This window comes from Octopus bimaculoides, chromosome 15, assembly GCF_001194135.2.
Source record: "Octopus bimaculoides isolate UCB-OBI-ISO-001 chromosome 15, ASM119413v2, whole genome shotgun sequence".
In the NCBI taxonomy this organism is placed as follows: domain Eukaryota; kingdom Metazoa; phylum Mollusca; class Cephalopoda; order Octopoda; family Octopodidae; genus Octopus; species Octopus bimaculoides.
Window position 1 is genome coordinate 15,592,837 of NC_068995.1, and position 18,624 is coordinate 15,611,460.

Sequence of the window (18,624 nt, forward strand, 5' to 3'; positions counted from 1 at the left end):
TAGGCAGACAGAAAGATAGATATACCAAGTCTGCAACGTATATAGAGTTCGTAAACTGCGTATCGTTTCATTTTCGTTTTCTCTTACATCACTCTTTGATTTTACTTCTCACTGGTAAAGGCTTTAACCCAAAACGTTGGATCCTCTTCTATTATTTTCATTAACAATGTTATTTTCATTGTACGGATTCTTTTAATACTATTGTATTTCTGCGCTTTTCCCCACCTCTGCACCATAGTCGTACGTTTTACCTTTCTAAATGTATGTATTATTCATTTGTTTCTCCCCTTGTTACCTGACAATCTTCCTCGTCTTATTTACGTGCTATACATACCCCACCCCAAACACATACGTGTCTGTGTATACATTCACACACACGTATAGTCCTTGTTACTATTTTATATACTCGCATTCTAATATGAAATACCATATCTTTTTTCCAAAAATCACCCCCTTGATTAGAAGTAAACAATGAAAAACTTGCACACATCCTCACTCTGTAATGACACTATGTGAAAGTCAGCTATGTTTCTGCAATTTTACACGATATTTGATATGTTATGTAGCTGTAGCCCCGGAAAGTGATTAATCAATAGCCTTGCAAGCATGAATATTTAGATCTAAAAGTATGGGAAAATTGTATTAGCTTAACATGAAAAAATTAACCCCGCTTTCAGTTAGCCATTTATTTTCATGCACTAAATCATCGCATTTATAATGGATTGCAATTCATTTAATGTATATGTTTACTATCTTTAATTTTTAACTTGCTTTGGTCATTAGACTGCAGCCATGCTGTTGCACCACATTGAACAGATTCTAGTCAAATAAATACACCCTAGTACTAAAAACCCAATACCAGTTGTCAAGCAGTGGTGGGAAAAACACAGACACAAAGGCACACACATATATATATATATATATATATATAAGTCAGTAAATAGAGGGGTTGTGTTAACCGCACGTGGAGAAATAATAGGAAAATGAAAAAAAGCCAGAATGCTGAACTGGAAGCACACTTCAACAAAGATTCCTTCCAACCGGCTTTCACTGCGAAGAAGCAAACCATCAAGAAGGAGAACGAAAACGTTTTCCCACACATCCCACTGATGCAATGCTGAGACAAGTCACTGAAGCTGTCTGTTTACAGGAATACAAACCCTCTCTCAACCGTAAATGCGAGTAGGGTAACATCCAGATTCCACTCGGGAGTACACCTCTATAATCACCCTCCTCTCTCTTTTACATGTGGAATTCCTTTCCCTACATACATGTTGAGATGCATAATACATACATATAATACATACATATTATGCATCTCAACATGTATGTAGGGAATAGATATATATACATACATGTATATATAGATATATATACATACATGTATATATAGATATATATACATACATGTATATATAGATATATATACATACATGTATATATAGATATGATAGGCTTCTTTCAGTTTCCGTCTACGAAATCCACTCAAAAGGTTTTGGTCGGCCCTAGGGTTAGTAGAAGACACGCGCCCAAGGTGCGATGCAGTGGAACTGAACTCGAGACCATGTGGCTGGGCAGCAAAAAGGCACTGCCTATCTCGTCTACCAAAGGGGATATACCTGAATATTATGTATACTTGAATAGGGATATTGACTCAGACATATTCATGCAAATATATGTAAATACCCACGGGCTGGCTCAGTGAGGAAGATACAATATCTGGCAGAAACATTAGCACGCCGGACGAAATGCATAGCAGTATTTCGTCTGCTGCTATGTTCTGAGTTCAAATTCCGCCGAGGTCAACATAAACGACTTAATCCGTTTGTCTGTCCTTGTCTGTCCCCTCTGTGTGTAGCCCCTTGTGGGCAGTAAAGAAATAAGATACAATATATTCCCTGAGTAATGAAAGAGAATAGGTTGAAAACGTACGAAAAGCATTGTAGGAAATTATAAAACTGATAGAAGTAATGTTTAGTACACATATATACATAAAAGTACGATAGTATCACATTGCCTATATGACTCTGTTTAATATAGATACATATATTGAGGCGGTGAGCTAGCAGAACCCGAGCTGGCATGCCGGACAAAACGCTTAGTGGCATTTCGTCCGTCTTTACGTTCTGAGTCAAATTCCGCCGAGGTTGATTTTGCCTTTCATCCTTTCGGACTCGATAAAATTAGTAACAGTTGAACACTAGAGTCGATGTGATCAACGTACCCACTCCCCCGAAATTTCTGGCTTTGTGCCAAAATTTAAAACCAATATACATATACAAATATATATGCGTGTATGTATGTATGTATCTATCTATCTGAATATGTATGTATGTGTCTGTTTGTGCGAATGTAAGTGTGTGAATATTTATCGATGTACTGAATATGCGACAAGTTACCACAGGAATTAAGGGTTCAATTTTCACTTACGTTAAACTCCCATTCTCATATTATGCAGATTCAAGTTACAACATAGTACCAAGAGCCGCATATAGTTAAAGTGAACGAAACTCTATATAACTACATACATAGATGTTTGTGCGTGTATTTTCATTCATATTCGACTAGTATGTTACTTAATTACGTAACGTCAACAGCTATACCAATCTTTCTAATATCATAAGATCTACACCTACACACTTAACTTTCTTAGAGGTGATAACGGCTTCTGCATCAAAGGATGACGAAAGTTATTAAATGATATCTTCAGTGAGGATCAGTGCACTTAATATACATAAAACTTGGGGTTCTTAACACGAAGTTTTTCGGGAAACTCTTAGTGAATGAGAAAATAAGAAATAAGCAAAGATTAATCATATACCGGTTGATAGGTTATTGGGGATTCGGCTCATTATTATTATGTTGACATTTGCAGTATATACATTTAACTGTTTATGGCCTATATCCTCTAAATATTTTTGTCCTTTAGCTCTTACTCAAATTGAGTCGCTAGAGCGTATAAAATGACATGCAGGAATTACTCTGGAGCTCCGAGATCAGATCTTGCAAAGATTAACCTTACATTTCACTCTTTCAGAAATAAGTTTCTAAATCAGACAGTAGATTATCGGAATTATTAGGACATCAGTCATGATAATTTGTGGTGTCTTTTCCGGGTCTTTGTGTTCTGTCGGAAGTTACTACGATGACACTGGTATCGAGCAATAAACAGCCACTATCATTTTCTTGTACACCAATGACCTAGGGAAGGCAGGTCTGCATGGAGAACAACTCCTGTTCGTTCATAAGAAAACTTTCTAAGGCTGAGCTTTGAAGGGGAAATTTCGAGATGTAGAAACACTGTGTTGAAGATCCATTGTTGCACGAAATATCAGGGGGAACTAACAACCCTGATCAAGTATTAAAAAATTCTTTGGAATCAGAACTTACCATCTTTGAAAAGCGAATATCTAGATGGGTTTCAGCAGTTATTCAAACCGAATTAGCATATTCATCTACATGTATGTATGTATGTATGTATGTATGTATGTATGTACACACACACACACACACACACACACACACACACACACACACACACACACACACACACACACACACACACACACACACACACACACACACACACACACACAGATATATATGAAGGGGCGTGTATGTGTGAGTATTTTGAGGATTTGGGTGCGTGCGCATGTACGTGTGTGCCATGTATATATTTGTATTTGGTGATAGAGTAAAGATGTAAACATAAGCAATCAATAAACAAAACAAAACAAAACAAACAAAAATCAATAAAGCGATGGATTGGAACGAAGTCCTTTCTAATATTTATTTCAGCCGATGTGCACAGATAATCGTAAAATGCAGCGAACCAGTATGTAAACAACGGCGCTATTGTACACACAATGTGATATAAAATAATTCATATGACAATGATATAAAAACCAAGTATTGAGACAGATTCAATCAGCAACATCCTTTATATTTCCTAAATGTTTAGTCGAATGTCAATATTAGAATTGTTACACTGTTTGACGACAGATGGCGTAGTTATGGATGTGTGGTTAAGAAATTCGTCTCGTAACTGGTCGCTTTCGGATTGGAAACCACACTGTGCATTCTTTAGGCAAATGGCTTCAGCCATGGCTTAGGGGAGAGAGAGAGAGAGCGAGCGATAGAGAGCTAATTACAAAGTTAATTAGAGAAAAGAGAAGGGGAAAGAACTTAGTAGATAGACAAGGGATACAGAAATAAATTGATAGACATAGATATACTTCACAATAAACCAGTCAACTCAGGTAGTAAGAATGAGTTGTGCCTGTTTATTCAAAAGGCCATCCTTGTCACACTGAAAACTATGTTAAGGGAACGCGTGTTTGTGGAGAGCTTAGCCACTTGCACGCTTTAATGGGATCAACTGGAACACTCGTCGTCGTAACGCCGCAGTGCCAGTTTGATATATTTATATATATATATATATATATATATATATAATACAAATGATATATGAGCATATGCATGTATAAATACATATGTACATACCTACATTTACATGTATATATAGATGCATATCCGGGTACAGGACGTCAAAAAAGGAACGGGAACATAAACAAAGCACAAAGAACGGACTTTTTTTTTACGGACAACAAAATGAACACATAGGAAAACAGACGAGCCACTTATGAAACTTTTCCTTCATCAGCTGCCTCTATTCTAAACTAGGCGTTTCGAAGATATATATATATATATTTAAATAATAAGGGTGATAGATTAGATATTAATTTAATTAACAGCGATTTAAAACCAGTGGCCTAGCATAAAGAAAATTCTGAAAATTCAGAAAAATTATATTACATACATGTGAGAAGGGATGACCACTAAGTGGACATGCATTATGTTAGAAATCGACCATCAATGGTCAAACCACAAAAGAAAAAAATGTTCTCCAGGGAAATTCAGCGCACACCAGAACATAAACGGGCAAGACAAATGAAAATATACAAAAATAAAGAATTAGTCGTAGACCAGGTTTCGCACACTAATGGATTAATGCAATTTTTACTTACATAACCCATCCGAGGCTCATCAGTTCCCTAGAGAACATTCTTTTCTTTTGTGGTTTGACCGTTGATGGTCGATTTCTAGCATAAAGGATGTCCACTTAGTGGTCATCCCTTCTCACACACATATACATATATATATATATATATATATATAGACATACACATCACTGGCATTCCGTCGGTTCCGACGATGAGCATTACAGTTGATCCGATCAACGGAACAACTTGCAAGTGCCTGAGCACTCCACACACACACTAATTTTCTGGCACTCCTGGTTTAAACTCGTGCCGGATTAACACCTTTGCTGGATTAATAGAGATGAATTCCTTGCAGACCACCACTACGTTAGGAATAACTATTTAGCTACCTTCATGACAAACGCTTTGCATCCATTAGAAATATGTTATACAGGTAGAAGAAATAGGTAAATTCAAATGTGTACTTATTTTATCAGCCTCGAAAGGATAAAAGGCAAAATCGACCTCGGTGGGATTTGATCTCAGAATGTAAAGACGTACGAAATGCTGGGAAGCATTTTACCCGGTGAAGCATTTTACTCGCGTCCTTGATAATTATAATAATTATAATAATAGCTTGAAATTTTGCCACAAGGGCAGCAATTTTTGTGGAGAGGGGATGAGTCGATTACATGACCCCACTGTTTAACTGGTACTTATTTTTTTTATGAACGGCGAAAAAGTGAAACGCAAATCGACTTCGGCAGAATTAGAACTCAGGACGTAGCTATTTTGGGAGAAGGGACTAGTCGATTACATCGACACCAGTGTTTCACTGGTACTAAATTTATGAAATGCAAAGTCGACCTCGGCGGAATTTGAACTCAGAACACGAAGACAGACAAAATACCGCTAAACATTTCACATTTCGACCAGCGTGCTAACGATTCTGCCAGCTTACTACTACTACTACTAATAATAATTCCTATGTTCTATCAGGGCATCGTTTCAAGGTGACTTGAGAATAAGGAACTCAAAGCGGTTGGTCTTAGACTTATATGCAGTATGTTTTATTAAAAATAACGTGTCCGATAATGTATATTTTGTTTCCTCCGAAGCCACAGGCTGGACTCTGCGTCACTAAAGGGTTTTCGGATGAAGTAGAATTGACATTTTACAATATCTTTCCCCCCACTGCAAACATACCCACACTCACGCATGAGAGTTCGTGTGCATGTGTGTCCGTGTGTTCGGAATCTATGTAAAATTCCGTTTGAATTTCAGTGTCGATGGATCAATCTTTATGCTGCATTCTCTTCCATTATTCTGTGTATGTATATGTGTGTGTATATATAATATATATATATATATATATATATATATATATATATATACGTACATACATGCTCACACAACCACACACCTACACAATGTATGTTTGTATGTACGTGTCTACGTATATATAGATATATATATATATATACATACGTCTATGTGTGTTTGTGTGTGAGTGTGCGCGCGTGGATGTGTGTGTATGCTTGTGTATGTGTACAGAGAGTTAGAGAGAGAAATATCTCGGGGCTGATAAGCTGAAATCTGTTTCATATTTAAACCAATCTTTTAGTCAAATCATTTTATTGACAACAAAATTAAACCATAAAAAAATTCTAAAAATAACATTCTCTTGAATCGAATTTATCCAGAAACCGTGTAAAATCATCTGATTATTTCTTTGCAAATAATTGGAAATTCCTTATCTGTTTCTATTTATACCAATAGTTTTGCTTTCCTCGTATAATATTTCCAATTCCAGCTATTTTGTCTAAATTCTTGCGAAGTCGGTTTGTATTAAAATATGAATCGGGTGAAGACAAAGCTAACATGTAGAATGCAAGCTGAGCTGAAAATAAACAGCGTTTAACATAGCGATAAAGGAAACTAACGGAAGGGAATGCAGTAGAATCGTTGATGCCTTTGCACTGAAATTCAAACATCATTGTATGTGAAAGATCTCTCTCTCTCTAACACACGCACACACACACACATTTCTGTGTTCTGCACGCTTGTTTGAGAAGCGGACCGGATATATGCGCGAGGTTCTCAGAAGTATTCGGGATCTGTGTGAAAGTTGATAGGCACCTGCCATTTCTCTTTGGTTGGAAAGGAGGGAGCTGGGCATTTTACAATGTACTAAAAGAATTCTGGTGCTGAAGGGTGACTTTTCTTTTGTAAATAACACGTACGTGGGTGGCACACTATGAACTACAATACACCAAACAGTTACTGAGAAGGTCATACAAGGTAGCTTCTAACAAATCTACAGATCATAGTTGTAGAACCGTAAAGTCAGAAATATATTCTGAACGACGAATTGGCAGGACCTTCTGAGCGGCGGATAGAATGCCTAGCAGTATCTATTTCGACTTTATGCACCTTAAGTTCAAACCACCCCGAAGTCAAATTTCCTTTGTTCACTTCTTGGCCGATAAAATAGTATCGGTTCAGGGTGGTGGATTGTTGAAGCTTAAATATTATCCACCTGTTTTCCAATCCTCATTATGTATTCCATCACTCCTCCACATTGTTTTGGCAAGAGGTTGTCTAAGATGTTTCTCGATGTGCTAGAAATCAGTCTTCTTTTATTTGACGGAAGCCATGCTGGGTCACCATTTTGAAAATGAATCGTCAAATGAATCGACTCCAGTACCTTAATTTTTGTAAGCCTGGCACTAATTCTATCGGTTTCTGTTGCCGAACCGCTATGCTACTATGACACAAACACACCAACACCAGTTGTTTACCTGTGGTGGCTGGGACAAACATATACATAAATACGACGAGCGTGTTTCAGTTCCCGACTACCAAATCCTCTCACGAGGTTTTGGTCGACCAAGGTTATAGTAGAAGACACTTGCCAAGGATGTTATGCATTATGAATGAACTCAGCAAGCTTCTTACCACACAGCTGCGACCGCTGAAACTATATTTTGTTGCCTTGAAAGAGGAGTGATATATATAGTTCAAAATGCACAAAAGGAAAGGTTGGTCATAGTTGGAATGCTTTTGACCATGAGACCCTTCGATTCATCACTGCGCGGAATTAAGCAATTATAGAGACATTAAAGCTAATGAAGGGGTTGATAAAGAATCGAGCAGTTCTATGCGCTCTAATGTCTTATTAGCAGGTTGTTCTTCCCCACTACGACGTGAAGGCAGTACGATCATATCAAAATAAAAGTCACATTAGACAGCTTAGAACTGTGTATAGAAACAAAGTGAGTGATGGTGAACAGAAGGCTTCTGATCATATGCTTGCTCGACCATAGCTGTCCTGGGGTTAAACAACAACAGCAGCAGCTTCTTTACCGAGCAAACTATTCACTCCTATCTACAATAATCATAAAAAAAGAACATATTCAAATGTCCTATAACTCAATAGAAATTACACCCGGAAAACGCTGTTCGAATTTTGTTAGACATCGTTCACTCGTTCTAGATCTTAACCACTTTAAAATTGATAGGAAACATCATTAATGGATAACTTGGATAGCTTCTGTTATTGAAATTTCATTATGTTCTTTTATCATTCAGCAACAAAAGTCCTGAAAAGTCACATCTATTGGTGACAGCTATTTTTCTATGTCACGGAGAAGAAATAAAGAAATGAAATAAATATAAAAACTGTGACCAAAGAGATATCGTTATATTTGATATAATCTAAATCTTTGGCAGAAATTCATGTAACTTTATATGCCAAATTAAACGTTTCTTCCTAATGTTTTTGGATTTATTTTAAAATATCGTTCAAGATATCTTCAATATTTTACCTTTTCTTAACGTGACGAGCTGGCAGAATGGTTAGCACGCCGGGTGAAATGCATAGCAGTATTCCGTCCATTTTTACATTCTGAATTTAAATTTCGCCGAGGACGAGTTTATCTTTCATCTTTTCGGATTCGATTAAATAAGACTTACTCCTTCCTCTGAAATTGCTGGCCTTGAGCCAAAATTTGAAATCAATGTTTTTACTTTTACTGACGATGATGTATCGGTAGAAACTTTTGAGCTTCAAACATAAACCCTTGAAATATCGGCTTCTTACCTTCTGAATTAAAACCCTCCAAAGTTAAATTTATGTTTTATCCTGTCGAGGTCGATAATATGAAATATGTTTCAAGTACTGGGAACAATATAATAGACTGTTCCTTTCTTCTAAATTTATTGTTTTGTGGCCGCTGTAAGAAATCAATATATTACCATTTCTTATACGCCATTCTCAAAGTTCTATAATTTCGTCAGCATTACCTTCATATAAAGGGGAAATTTGGAAGTAGGTATTTCGGAATATTGCGGCACCATTACTAATAATATTCGCTTTTATATTGATGGCAAAGCTATGTGGCCTAGTGGTTAAGATGCTGCACTTTCGATCGTGGATTCGATCCTTAGATCGATTCGTGATGTGCTGTGTTCTTGAGCAAAACACTTCTTTTCATGTTGTTCCGCTCCACTCAGTTGTAAACAGACAACTCTGCGATGGACTTTCGTCCCCTTCAGGCGAAATGTTGTGATCTCGACCCCTGTACGCCAGGTAACCGACTCTATGAATGCTAGGATTCGAAACAATATTTACTTACGCTGATGATATATAGATGTTTTCGATCTAGTTTCGATTCTTTGCCATCAAATTTGATTGCAAAGAATTCAAATTTGATGGCAAAGAATCCAAACTAGATCGAAAACATCTATAATCACTGATGTTATTAGTTTCCTTTGCTTTAAATGACTGCACTTTATATGTGTCGACATGACGATACTTCACCCCCCCATAAGGAAGGAAAATATTCACTGTCATTTCTGAGTATAATTTAATAATCTGGTGACTGTCAATAAATACAAAATGGTAATCTTTTACTTCTGGTATCTCTCCAATATAATGAACAGCTCTCAGTTTATACATAACCTCAGTGATTTCTCCCCAAAGCTTTATTTTTTTTCAATATCAGTACAACCTTAGCCATTAACTTTCTTTTTAGAATGTAAAATATTCTTGACATCGTGCAGATGTTGATCTCTATAAATCATCTGGATTAGTCCAAACCATATGCTTTGTTCAAGTGAGCTAATTAAGATCCATCTCGTTTTCTTTATAATCTGGTATGACAAGGATTTTTGCAGTCAAGGACCAACTTTAAGCGAAGAAGGCCTCTGGAAGTGAATTAATGCAAGTAATTGCCACGGAATGTAATACAAGCAAATTACAAGACCTGGTTTCCAGAAATGCGTTTATTTTAATTATAAAGCAGTCATTTTTCAAATCTGCGAAGTCATATTAAATGATCATATCTAATAATCTCGGCCATTTCAGATGACTTTCAGATGGAAGCGTCGACCTAATCAAACCTTTAGTGTAATCTATTGCATTAAATTCCTTCTTTACCACCTTCTAATTATATAACGGCCATTGTTCTATTCTGAAATTCATCTGTCTTCACATTATTAGAATTAATCTTTAAACTTCCTTCTATGCTTTTCGCCCCCACCTCTCGCTCACTTACTCTATCTCTCTTTCCTTAAAGCGTAAACAAATATTATTATATGCAGGTCTTCGAGTCAATGGCAATTTGCTGGAAATAGCAGCTAAATCTACCGCAAACTAGTAAAAGAAAAAAAAGCGATAGGAAGAAAAGGAAAGGACACACCGGATTACGTAGTTTAAGATAGACCTAAATATAAAAGTTGGCATGGACACATCTGGCATGCTTCTGATTAGGGTAAACCTGGAACTAAACAACAACAACGATAGTGATGAAGGCGACGACGGCAACTTACATAGTTTTATAGCGAATGTTTCTTGACCTTTTTTTTAAACTCTTCATTCCGACATGATGTTGGACAGTTTAAGTGTCAGCTCAACCAAACAAACTTAACATATCGTAATCACTCAATTTTGTCACTGTTGGAGAGCCTCTCACAACGTAACGATCTCATCCACAAATTATGGACAATGCCTTCTATATATATATATATATATACATATATATATAACGATACAAATTAGAAGATATTTTTCTCAGACATAGAATTGCCGTTAAAGCGGCAGAAATACTGGGTAGATTACCCTTACAAAGCAGAAAAATTTGTAAACATCCAGTCGTAGATTCGAACCCACATCCCTCAAAGACTCTAGCTGTGTGCTTTACCATTAGGTTAAACAGCCCGCTGACAAATTCACCTGCAATTTTAGACGCTACATAGCTAATGTACAAGGACGTATATTAATATAAACCAGCTATGTGTATATAGGTGTCGAAGTAATCCTGATGTCTGTTTGACAGCTGATGATAAATATACACGCTTGATGTACTTATTGACTGTGAAATTTTATATCATGTTTTATGATAGTTCTAATTGTCCTTCACTGAAATTAAAGTTCTCAAGGAATTAAACTAGTTCCAAGTTTCTTGGTTTCTTCGTTTTTGGCGGTTTTGTTGAATATATGCATGGATGTGTGTATGTTGGTATGTGCATACATACGTGTCTCTGTATACATGGTAAGCAGCTTGGTTCTCAACCATATGTTTTCGGGTTCGGTCTCACTGCATGGAACATTGGGCAAGTATCTTCTACTACAGTCGCGGAGCAACCAAAGCCTTGTGAGTGGATTTGGTAGATGGAAATTGAAAGAAGCCCGTCGTATATATATATATACATGTAAATACCTGTTTGTGTCTGTTTGTCCCCGTTACCGCTAGACAACGGGTATTGGTGTTTACGTCCCCGTAAATTACCGGTTCGGGAAAAGAAGCTGATAGTATAAGAAACCAGACTTTAAAACTATGGGGGAGATTCAATCGACTACAAATTCTTCAAAGTGGTGCCCCAGTATGTCCGCTGTCTAATGACTGAAATAAATAAGACATATGTATGTATGTATGTGCGTGTGTGTATTTTCAGTTAAGGGAGCTGTCATATTTATAGAAATAACTTACCTGCCAATGGAATTATTTGCGATGCTCGAGTCTTAGGTGGTTTTGCTGCAAGACAAAACAAAAAATAGAAGATACATTTCTGTTAATGATACATTTTCACAACTGTTATATAGTAGAAGAAAAGGAAAAAGACATTTAATCAAAAGAAAGAACAGCAATTCAACTTGTAGGCTTATGCTTTATTTATAATGTGTTAATATGTTCCTTGTATTTCATTGTCTTTATTTCATTGTATATAGTGAAAAAAAACGCGTGAGCGTCGAAACTAAAGGACTTATATTATTTTGTGAGTTTGGATAATTTTGTGTGCCTATGGGGAAAATATTGAAGTACCAGGAGTAGTCTTTCATTGTTCAATGTCATGACTAAAGAGACATTCCCGTTATGTTAATTCGAGCCATACAAGTACAGTGACGTGACTACCTTTCAACCGCGAATCGAAACCACAAAGAAGACTTGTGTCACCAGGAACTTATCTTTTGATTTATTCGCGCCGCCAAACAGAAATAAACAATCTTATCTTAAATGAGTAAGTAAATACTTGCGAAGTAAGTTTCTCGAGTGCTGACATTGCAACGCAGCTTCAATTGCTTTTTCTATTTATGTGAACAATAAAATTCTTATTTTCCTCTACATAAAAGTAAAGACCCCCCACCAAAGAGATCGCTCGATCTACTAGAAATACTAGGCCAATCTTCTACAAGCCATATCCTACCGTTAAACACTCACGCACACATTGTAGTTCTGTGCACACACGCACACTATGTCTGAAAAAAAAAATGGTTGCTTATGGTTGCAACGTCATTAATCGTAGAAATTCACTCTGAAACTAAGCAATAACAACAGCATGACCACGTAGTACGATGCCAGACAGGCGAGTCTACGTGATTAATTGACTTTCTAGAAATAACTACCGAATCTTCCTCAAGCCATACCCTGCAGTCTTAACCTCTTAACATATTATCCTGTACATTTTCGTTCAGAGATGTCTACTAAATATATACATGAACGAAAATATACGTTTACTATACTCTGAAGTATCTGCCACTTATTTCTAATCCGAAATATTTCGTTCATGATGTTATTCCCGTTTTTTATCATTTCTATCAGTGACTTCATAATAAATCATAACTGACCCAGAATAATTTGTGTACTTAGTCTTCTTTATATACAAATTCAAAGTGAGGGCGCAATGGCCCAGTGGTTAGGGCAGCGGATTCGCGGTCATAAGATCGCGGTTTCGATTCCCAGACCGGGCGTTGTGAGTGTTTATTGAGCGAAAACACCTAAAGCTCCACGAGGCGAACCCTGCTGTACTCTTTCACCACAACTTTCTCTCACTCTTACTTCCTGTTTCTGTTGTACCTGTAATTTAAAGGGCCAGCCTTGTCACACTGTGTCATGCTGAATATCCCCGAGAACTACGTTAAGGGTACACGTGTCTGTGGAGTGCTCAGCCACTTGCACGTTAATTTCACGAGCAGGCTGTTCCGTTGATTGGATCAACTGGAACCCTCGTCGTAACCGACGGAGTGCCAACCACCATACAAATTCAAAATAAATAACAAGAGAAAATATATTTTTTGTATGGAAGTTGAAAACAAAAAAAATGTATGTTAAGAGGTTAAAAAGGAGACGTTGGACACCGGGTTTCCGAGTACCCAGTTCGATGAAAGTTAATCTTGGGATAAGCAACAATATAAACAGTGGCATAGTTTTAATGTGTGCTGCCCGGGGCAGCTTTTGAGTTTGTGTCCCCCATGCCTCGACCCCTGTGCAGGATTATACAGCATGTCTAAAAGTACAATCTCCGTAAAAATGTTGCCCGGGGCAGACAGTTTTGTTCACCCCCACACCCAGCTACGCTACTCGATAATACTACCAACAAGAAAAAGAGGAAGAACAATAGTAATCTCCGACTTTAAGCTTAATTAAACACAATCACGTGGTATAAGTCCTGACAACCCACACACATATATCATATCATGATAGCGTCATAGTTAAGCTGTGTCTGGAAACTGATATGTTTAAAACATAACGAAAAAACAAACAGTACATCAAAGCTGTACAGATAACAACTATCATGGTGGCTGCTTAGTATTCTACAGATGAAATCTAAAGCTTTCGTTTGATAATAATCTAATATTGGATGAATGAAACACCATTGACTTAATCAGTTATTGCTTGATTAACATATCTTCGGTTTTATTTTCAATCAAACGTAAAAAAAATCCCATCGAAATGACAAAAACAACCAAAATATAAAAGAAACAACAGTTTAAAATTACAACTTATAAAGCAAACATTATTCTTGTTACATTCCGTCCCCACCACTTCTTCAATTGAATTCTGTAATAATTTATTGTAATAATATTTCCATAAGCCATTGTTTGGTGCAACTGTTAGGGCAATGGTTATCAACAATTTTTTTTTCCCTATGGATCGCCTTGATTAGTTCTTCTTTGCTCTGTGGATCCCCCCCCCCATTTCCATTCGATGTTTAAAAACTAGTTTTTTTTCTTTTACTTGTTTCCCTCATTAAACTGCGGCCATGTTGGGGCTCCGCCTCGAGGAATTTTAGTCGAACTAATCGACTAATTTTGAAGCCTGGTACTTATCCAATAGGCCGCTTTTGCCGAAATGCTAAGTCTGGGGGACGTAAACGCACCATCACCAGTTGGTGGCGGGGGACAAACAAAGACACACACACATACACATATATATATATTGATAGTCAATGGCCGGATAACTGAAGAGATGTTGGCATCCGAAACTCGGAGTTTTATCATGGCTACCGAATAAGTGTCACATATTTTTACAGATATATATATATATATATATACGACGGACTTTTTTCAGTTTGTCTACCAAATCCATTCACAAGAATTTGTTCGGCCATAGACGATAGAAAAAAAGGCACTTGCCCAAGGTGCTACGTAGTGAGATTGAACTCAGAACCCTGTGGTTGGGAAGTAAATTTCTTACAACATATCCACGCCAGCACCTATTCTTTAGATGCTTCTTTCAAAATTCCTGTTTTGTTTAGCACCCATTCACTTGTGTAGGTTTCTAATAGAACCCTCTGAGGGAACATAAGAGAGACAGAAACCTAGCTGTCTCGTGCAATAAATAAATTTTAAGCATTTTTTTTTTTTCATGGACCCTTAAAATAGTACTCTGTTTTTCCAATTTACTGTTTTGCTTGTGTGGAATCCTAAAACTCTTATTCGATTCCTCAGCATCGGCCTCGGTTGAGAATCACAGCGTTAGAGTACCGGACCACAAAATTTATCTTGCAGTGATCGGTTACGGCTATTTTACGTTCCCAGTGTATATCTCACCGAGGATAGGCTATTATTTTTCCGGTGACGATAAAATCGAATATTGGGAGTCATTATAATTTATTACTACCATATCAAACAAATTTGTGGTTTCGTTTTCATGTTGAAAATTTTATAAACAATGAGTGGTAGAGGATAATGAATCGGCTGATGGACAAAACTCTTCGCAGTATGAAAGGCAAAATTAGGCGGCGAGCTGGCAGAAACGTTAGCACGTTCTGAGTTCAAATTTCGCCGAGGTCGACTTTGCCTTTCATCTTTTCGGGGTCGATTAAATAAGTACCAGTTACTCACTGAGGTCCATGTAACCGACTTAATCTTCTTGTTAGTCCCCTGGGGGCAGTAAAGAAATAAGAAATGTTAGCACACCGGGTGAAATGCTTAGCGGTATTTCGTCTGCCGCTACGTTCTGAATTCAAATTCCGCCGAGGTCGACTTTGCTTTCCATCCTTTCGGGGTCAATAAATCAAGCACATTTGAAATAATACCGGGTATTAGAAAGAGATAATACTATTGTGACGTCACTGTACCCCAACCGATCTACCACTTCGCCTGTCGACGGATTCCTATGTTTAGGCAGTGATTTGAAGCTTTTCTGTACTATGCTTCCCATTGCATTTAAGAATAGATCGGCAATCGATTAAATTGTTCTCAACCAACATTTTATTGATCTTCGGAAGGATGTAAACGTGAGCTTCACGGAATTTGAACTCCATCCGTATAGAAACAATTCTGCTAATTCAGTTTTTCTTTCATTCACACGAAAGATTCTTTTCTTTTCGCATACAAACATCTTTGCAAGTGTTTTTCAATGAAACATTCATACTTTCCCACGGCTAGATGTTTTCTTAAAAACCACAATACGTAAAACTATTTTTATAGTTAGCTTAAATAAAAAATGCAAACAATTTCTTTTTCTTCTTGGTGCAGAAGGTTCGAGAAAGAAAAAAAAATGTTCAATTCAAAAATAGTCATTAGTTGGAAGATTGAATTGATTTGGGTTTTAGATGGGAAATTTCATACAAAGTATTTCTTTTATAGCAAGACGAGTTTGCGTTTAGTTGTGGTCACTGAGGTGAAACTAATATTTTGCCAGGATGTCACGATATAATTGTGATAATCAACAGATTCCTCTCGTCTTCTATTCTTTTTTTAATTCTAAATCGGGCTACAAAACTGTAAAGCTTTCAGATTTGGAGAACAAACAGAGACGAAGCAAAAATAGACTTCAATAATGTTTTCATTAATTGTGTACACTTTGCATACTGCTGTTAAATAAAAAAAACTTGGTTGATACTTCTAGCAGGCCGGGCAGCGGATAAAGGTTGACAGTCTTATGCTGGTTCGTACTATAGATTTTGCCACTTCTGCTGTCTTTATTTCTTTGCTAATTTCAGCTCGAGAGGTGTAGTCACAGCCGTTGTATACAGTTCCAGTAATATATATATATATATATATATAGATATACGTGTGGCCATAAATTAAAGTACGAGTTAAGTCCAGGGTTTGATGTAATCGTTTGGATAACTTTGACACCCAAACATTTTCAAGCATGAGGCTGCGGCAGAAAATCCCAAACGAATTATCTTAGTAGTGCTGTTTGCACTTGAAGGTGAACGAGAACGTAAAACACAACAATTGTATTCCTGTAAAAAGCGGAGACATCAGGTAGGATTCGAAAGACTTTGCGATTAAAAAAAATTCAACAACATATGATGTTGAAGATATATACAATTGAGTCAACGAAAGAGAATGTAACGGTGAGGAGTTTGAAGACAATGATGACTCAAGAAAGCGTAAATGATATGCGGTGTAATATCTGTAGTCGAGAATCGAAAGCGGTCACGGATTTGAATTACAGACGGTTTACTTCAAGAGCACTCACTCAAATCAGGGCTACTTTTTCACTAGTTCAAGGTTACCTATAACTTATAAAAAAAAACAAGTATTGTACGTAAAAACAGCGTAGATTTTCCTTTTAACTTCTATTGAATGTGGCTTTAAGTGCCACGTGATTATGTTATTAGTTTAAGGTCATCAGTTGGATTATCAGCCTAAGTACATGAACATATTTAGAAATTCAGGTTAGAATACAATGGTGTTATACAAGGCTTTTATTTTACAAATGCTAGTCCTCTTGAAAACATTAACACCAGGGAGTGTTGGTTTCGCCAAATTATAATTCCAAGGAGAGAATTTTGAGTTCTAGGAAAAAAGAAAACAAGCTAAAGCAATCAACGCCTGTGTCCTTAAATGTTATCTGTAGTATTAAGTGATTGAATGTATACACGCATCTTCATATTCTAACGTGGGTTTCTAAATATTTTCGTATGCATACGCTGTTAATCGTCCTGTTGACCTTAACAAAGTAAGTGCTTAGTGAAAAGGCACTTAAAAGCTGATGCCAAACGATGATTTAAGTTTTATGTTAAACATAGTCTAAATAGGATTTTAATTTTTCGATAGAAGTTAAAAGGAAAACCTACATTTTTCTATATACAATTTCCTTTTATACAAGGCGTAAGTGGCCTCCAACCTCTTCTTGGAGCGGATCATGAGCGATGTTGTTGAATCTAAGATTTGCTGATGCCACTGATGGGGTTTCAGGAAGGGAAAGACGAGTAGGTGGAATTAGCCAGTCACCTTAATTGAGCTTCCACTAAGTTTAGAATAAGAATTAGTGCCGAAACCACCCACCAAAATTATGGCAAATGCCAGCGGTACCATTTTAACAGATACTTCTGTACCAGAGCAGAAACTAGAGATAGGGAGCCAAGGTTGCAGTTTAAATGCTTGGCGGATAAATATTAGTCCCTAATTTTGGCACAAGGCCAGTAATTTTGAGGTAGGGGATAAATCGTCTGCATCGACCCAAGTAATCAGCAAGTACTAATTTAATCGAGCCCGAAAGAATGAAAGATAAAGTCGACTAGGGCGGAATTTGAACTCAGAACGTAAAGACAGACGAAATACTGCTAGGCATTTGTCTGGCATGCCAACTCACCGCCTTTCTGGGAGCAAATATTAGTGACAAATGATCAAGAACTGAGATCCTTCAAAGAACCGGACAGATAATAACAACACTAACCATATTGAATATGGAGAGATGAAGATATATCATCATAAAAAACAAAATCAGACCCTCGTGTGCGTTGTTACTTTCACTTTCCTGTAGGTATATATATATATATATATATATATATATGATTTCTCAATGCAGATATTCAGATAAATATAGAGGTACTGGAAGTGAGATGCTATTACAGCATCTTAAGCAACTCGTACTTGGATCACGTCACAAATAAGTGG

General features: G+C 36.9%; 1 protein-coding gene across 1 annotated transcript in view; it reads right to left on the reverse strand.

Moving 5' to 3' along the window:
- Positions 1–18,624, reverse strand: part of LOC106882828 (inter-alpha-trypsin inhibitor heavy chain H3) — a 76,598-nt gene that overhangs the window by 30,608 nt on the left and 27,366 nt on the right. The window contains exon 2 of the mRNA XM_052973454.1: positions 11,975–12,019. Coding sequence (XP_052829414.1) covers positions 11,975–12,019 — 45 coding nt within the window. The remainder of the gene's footprint in view (positions 1–11,974; positions 12,020–18,624) is intronic.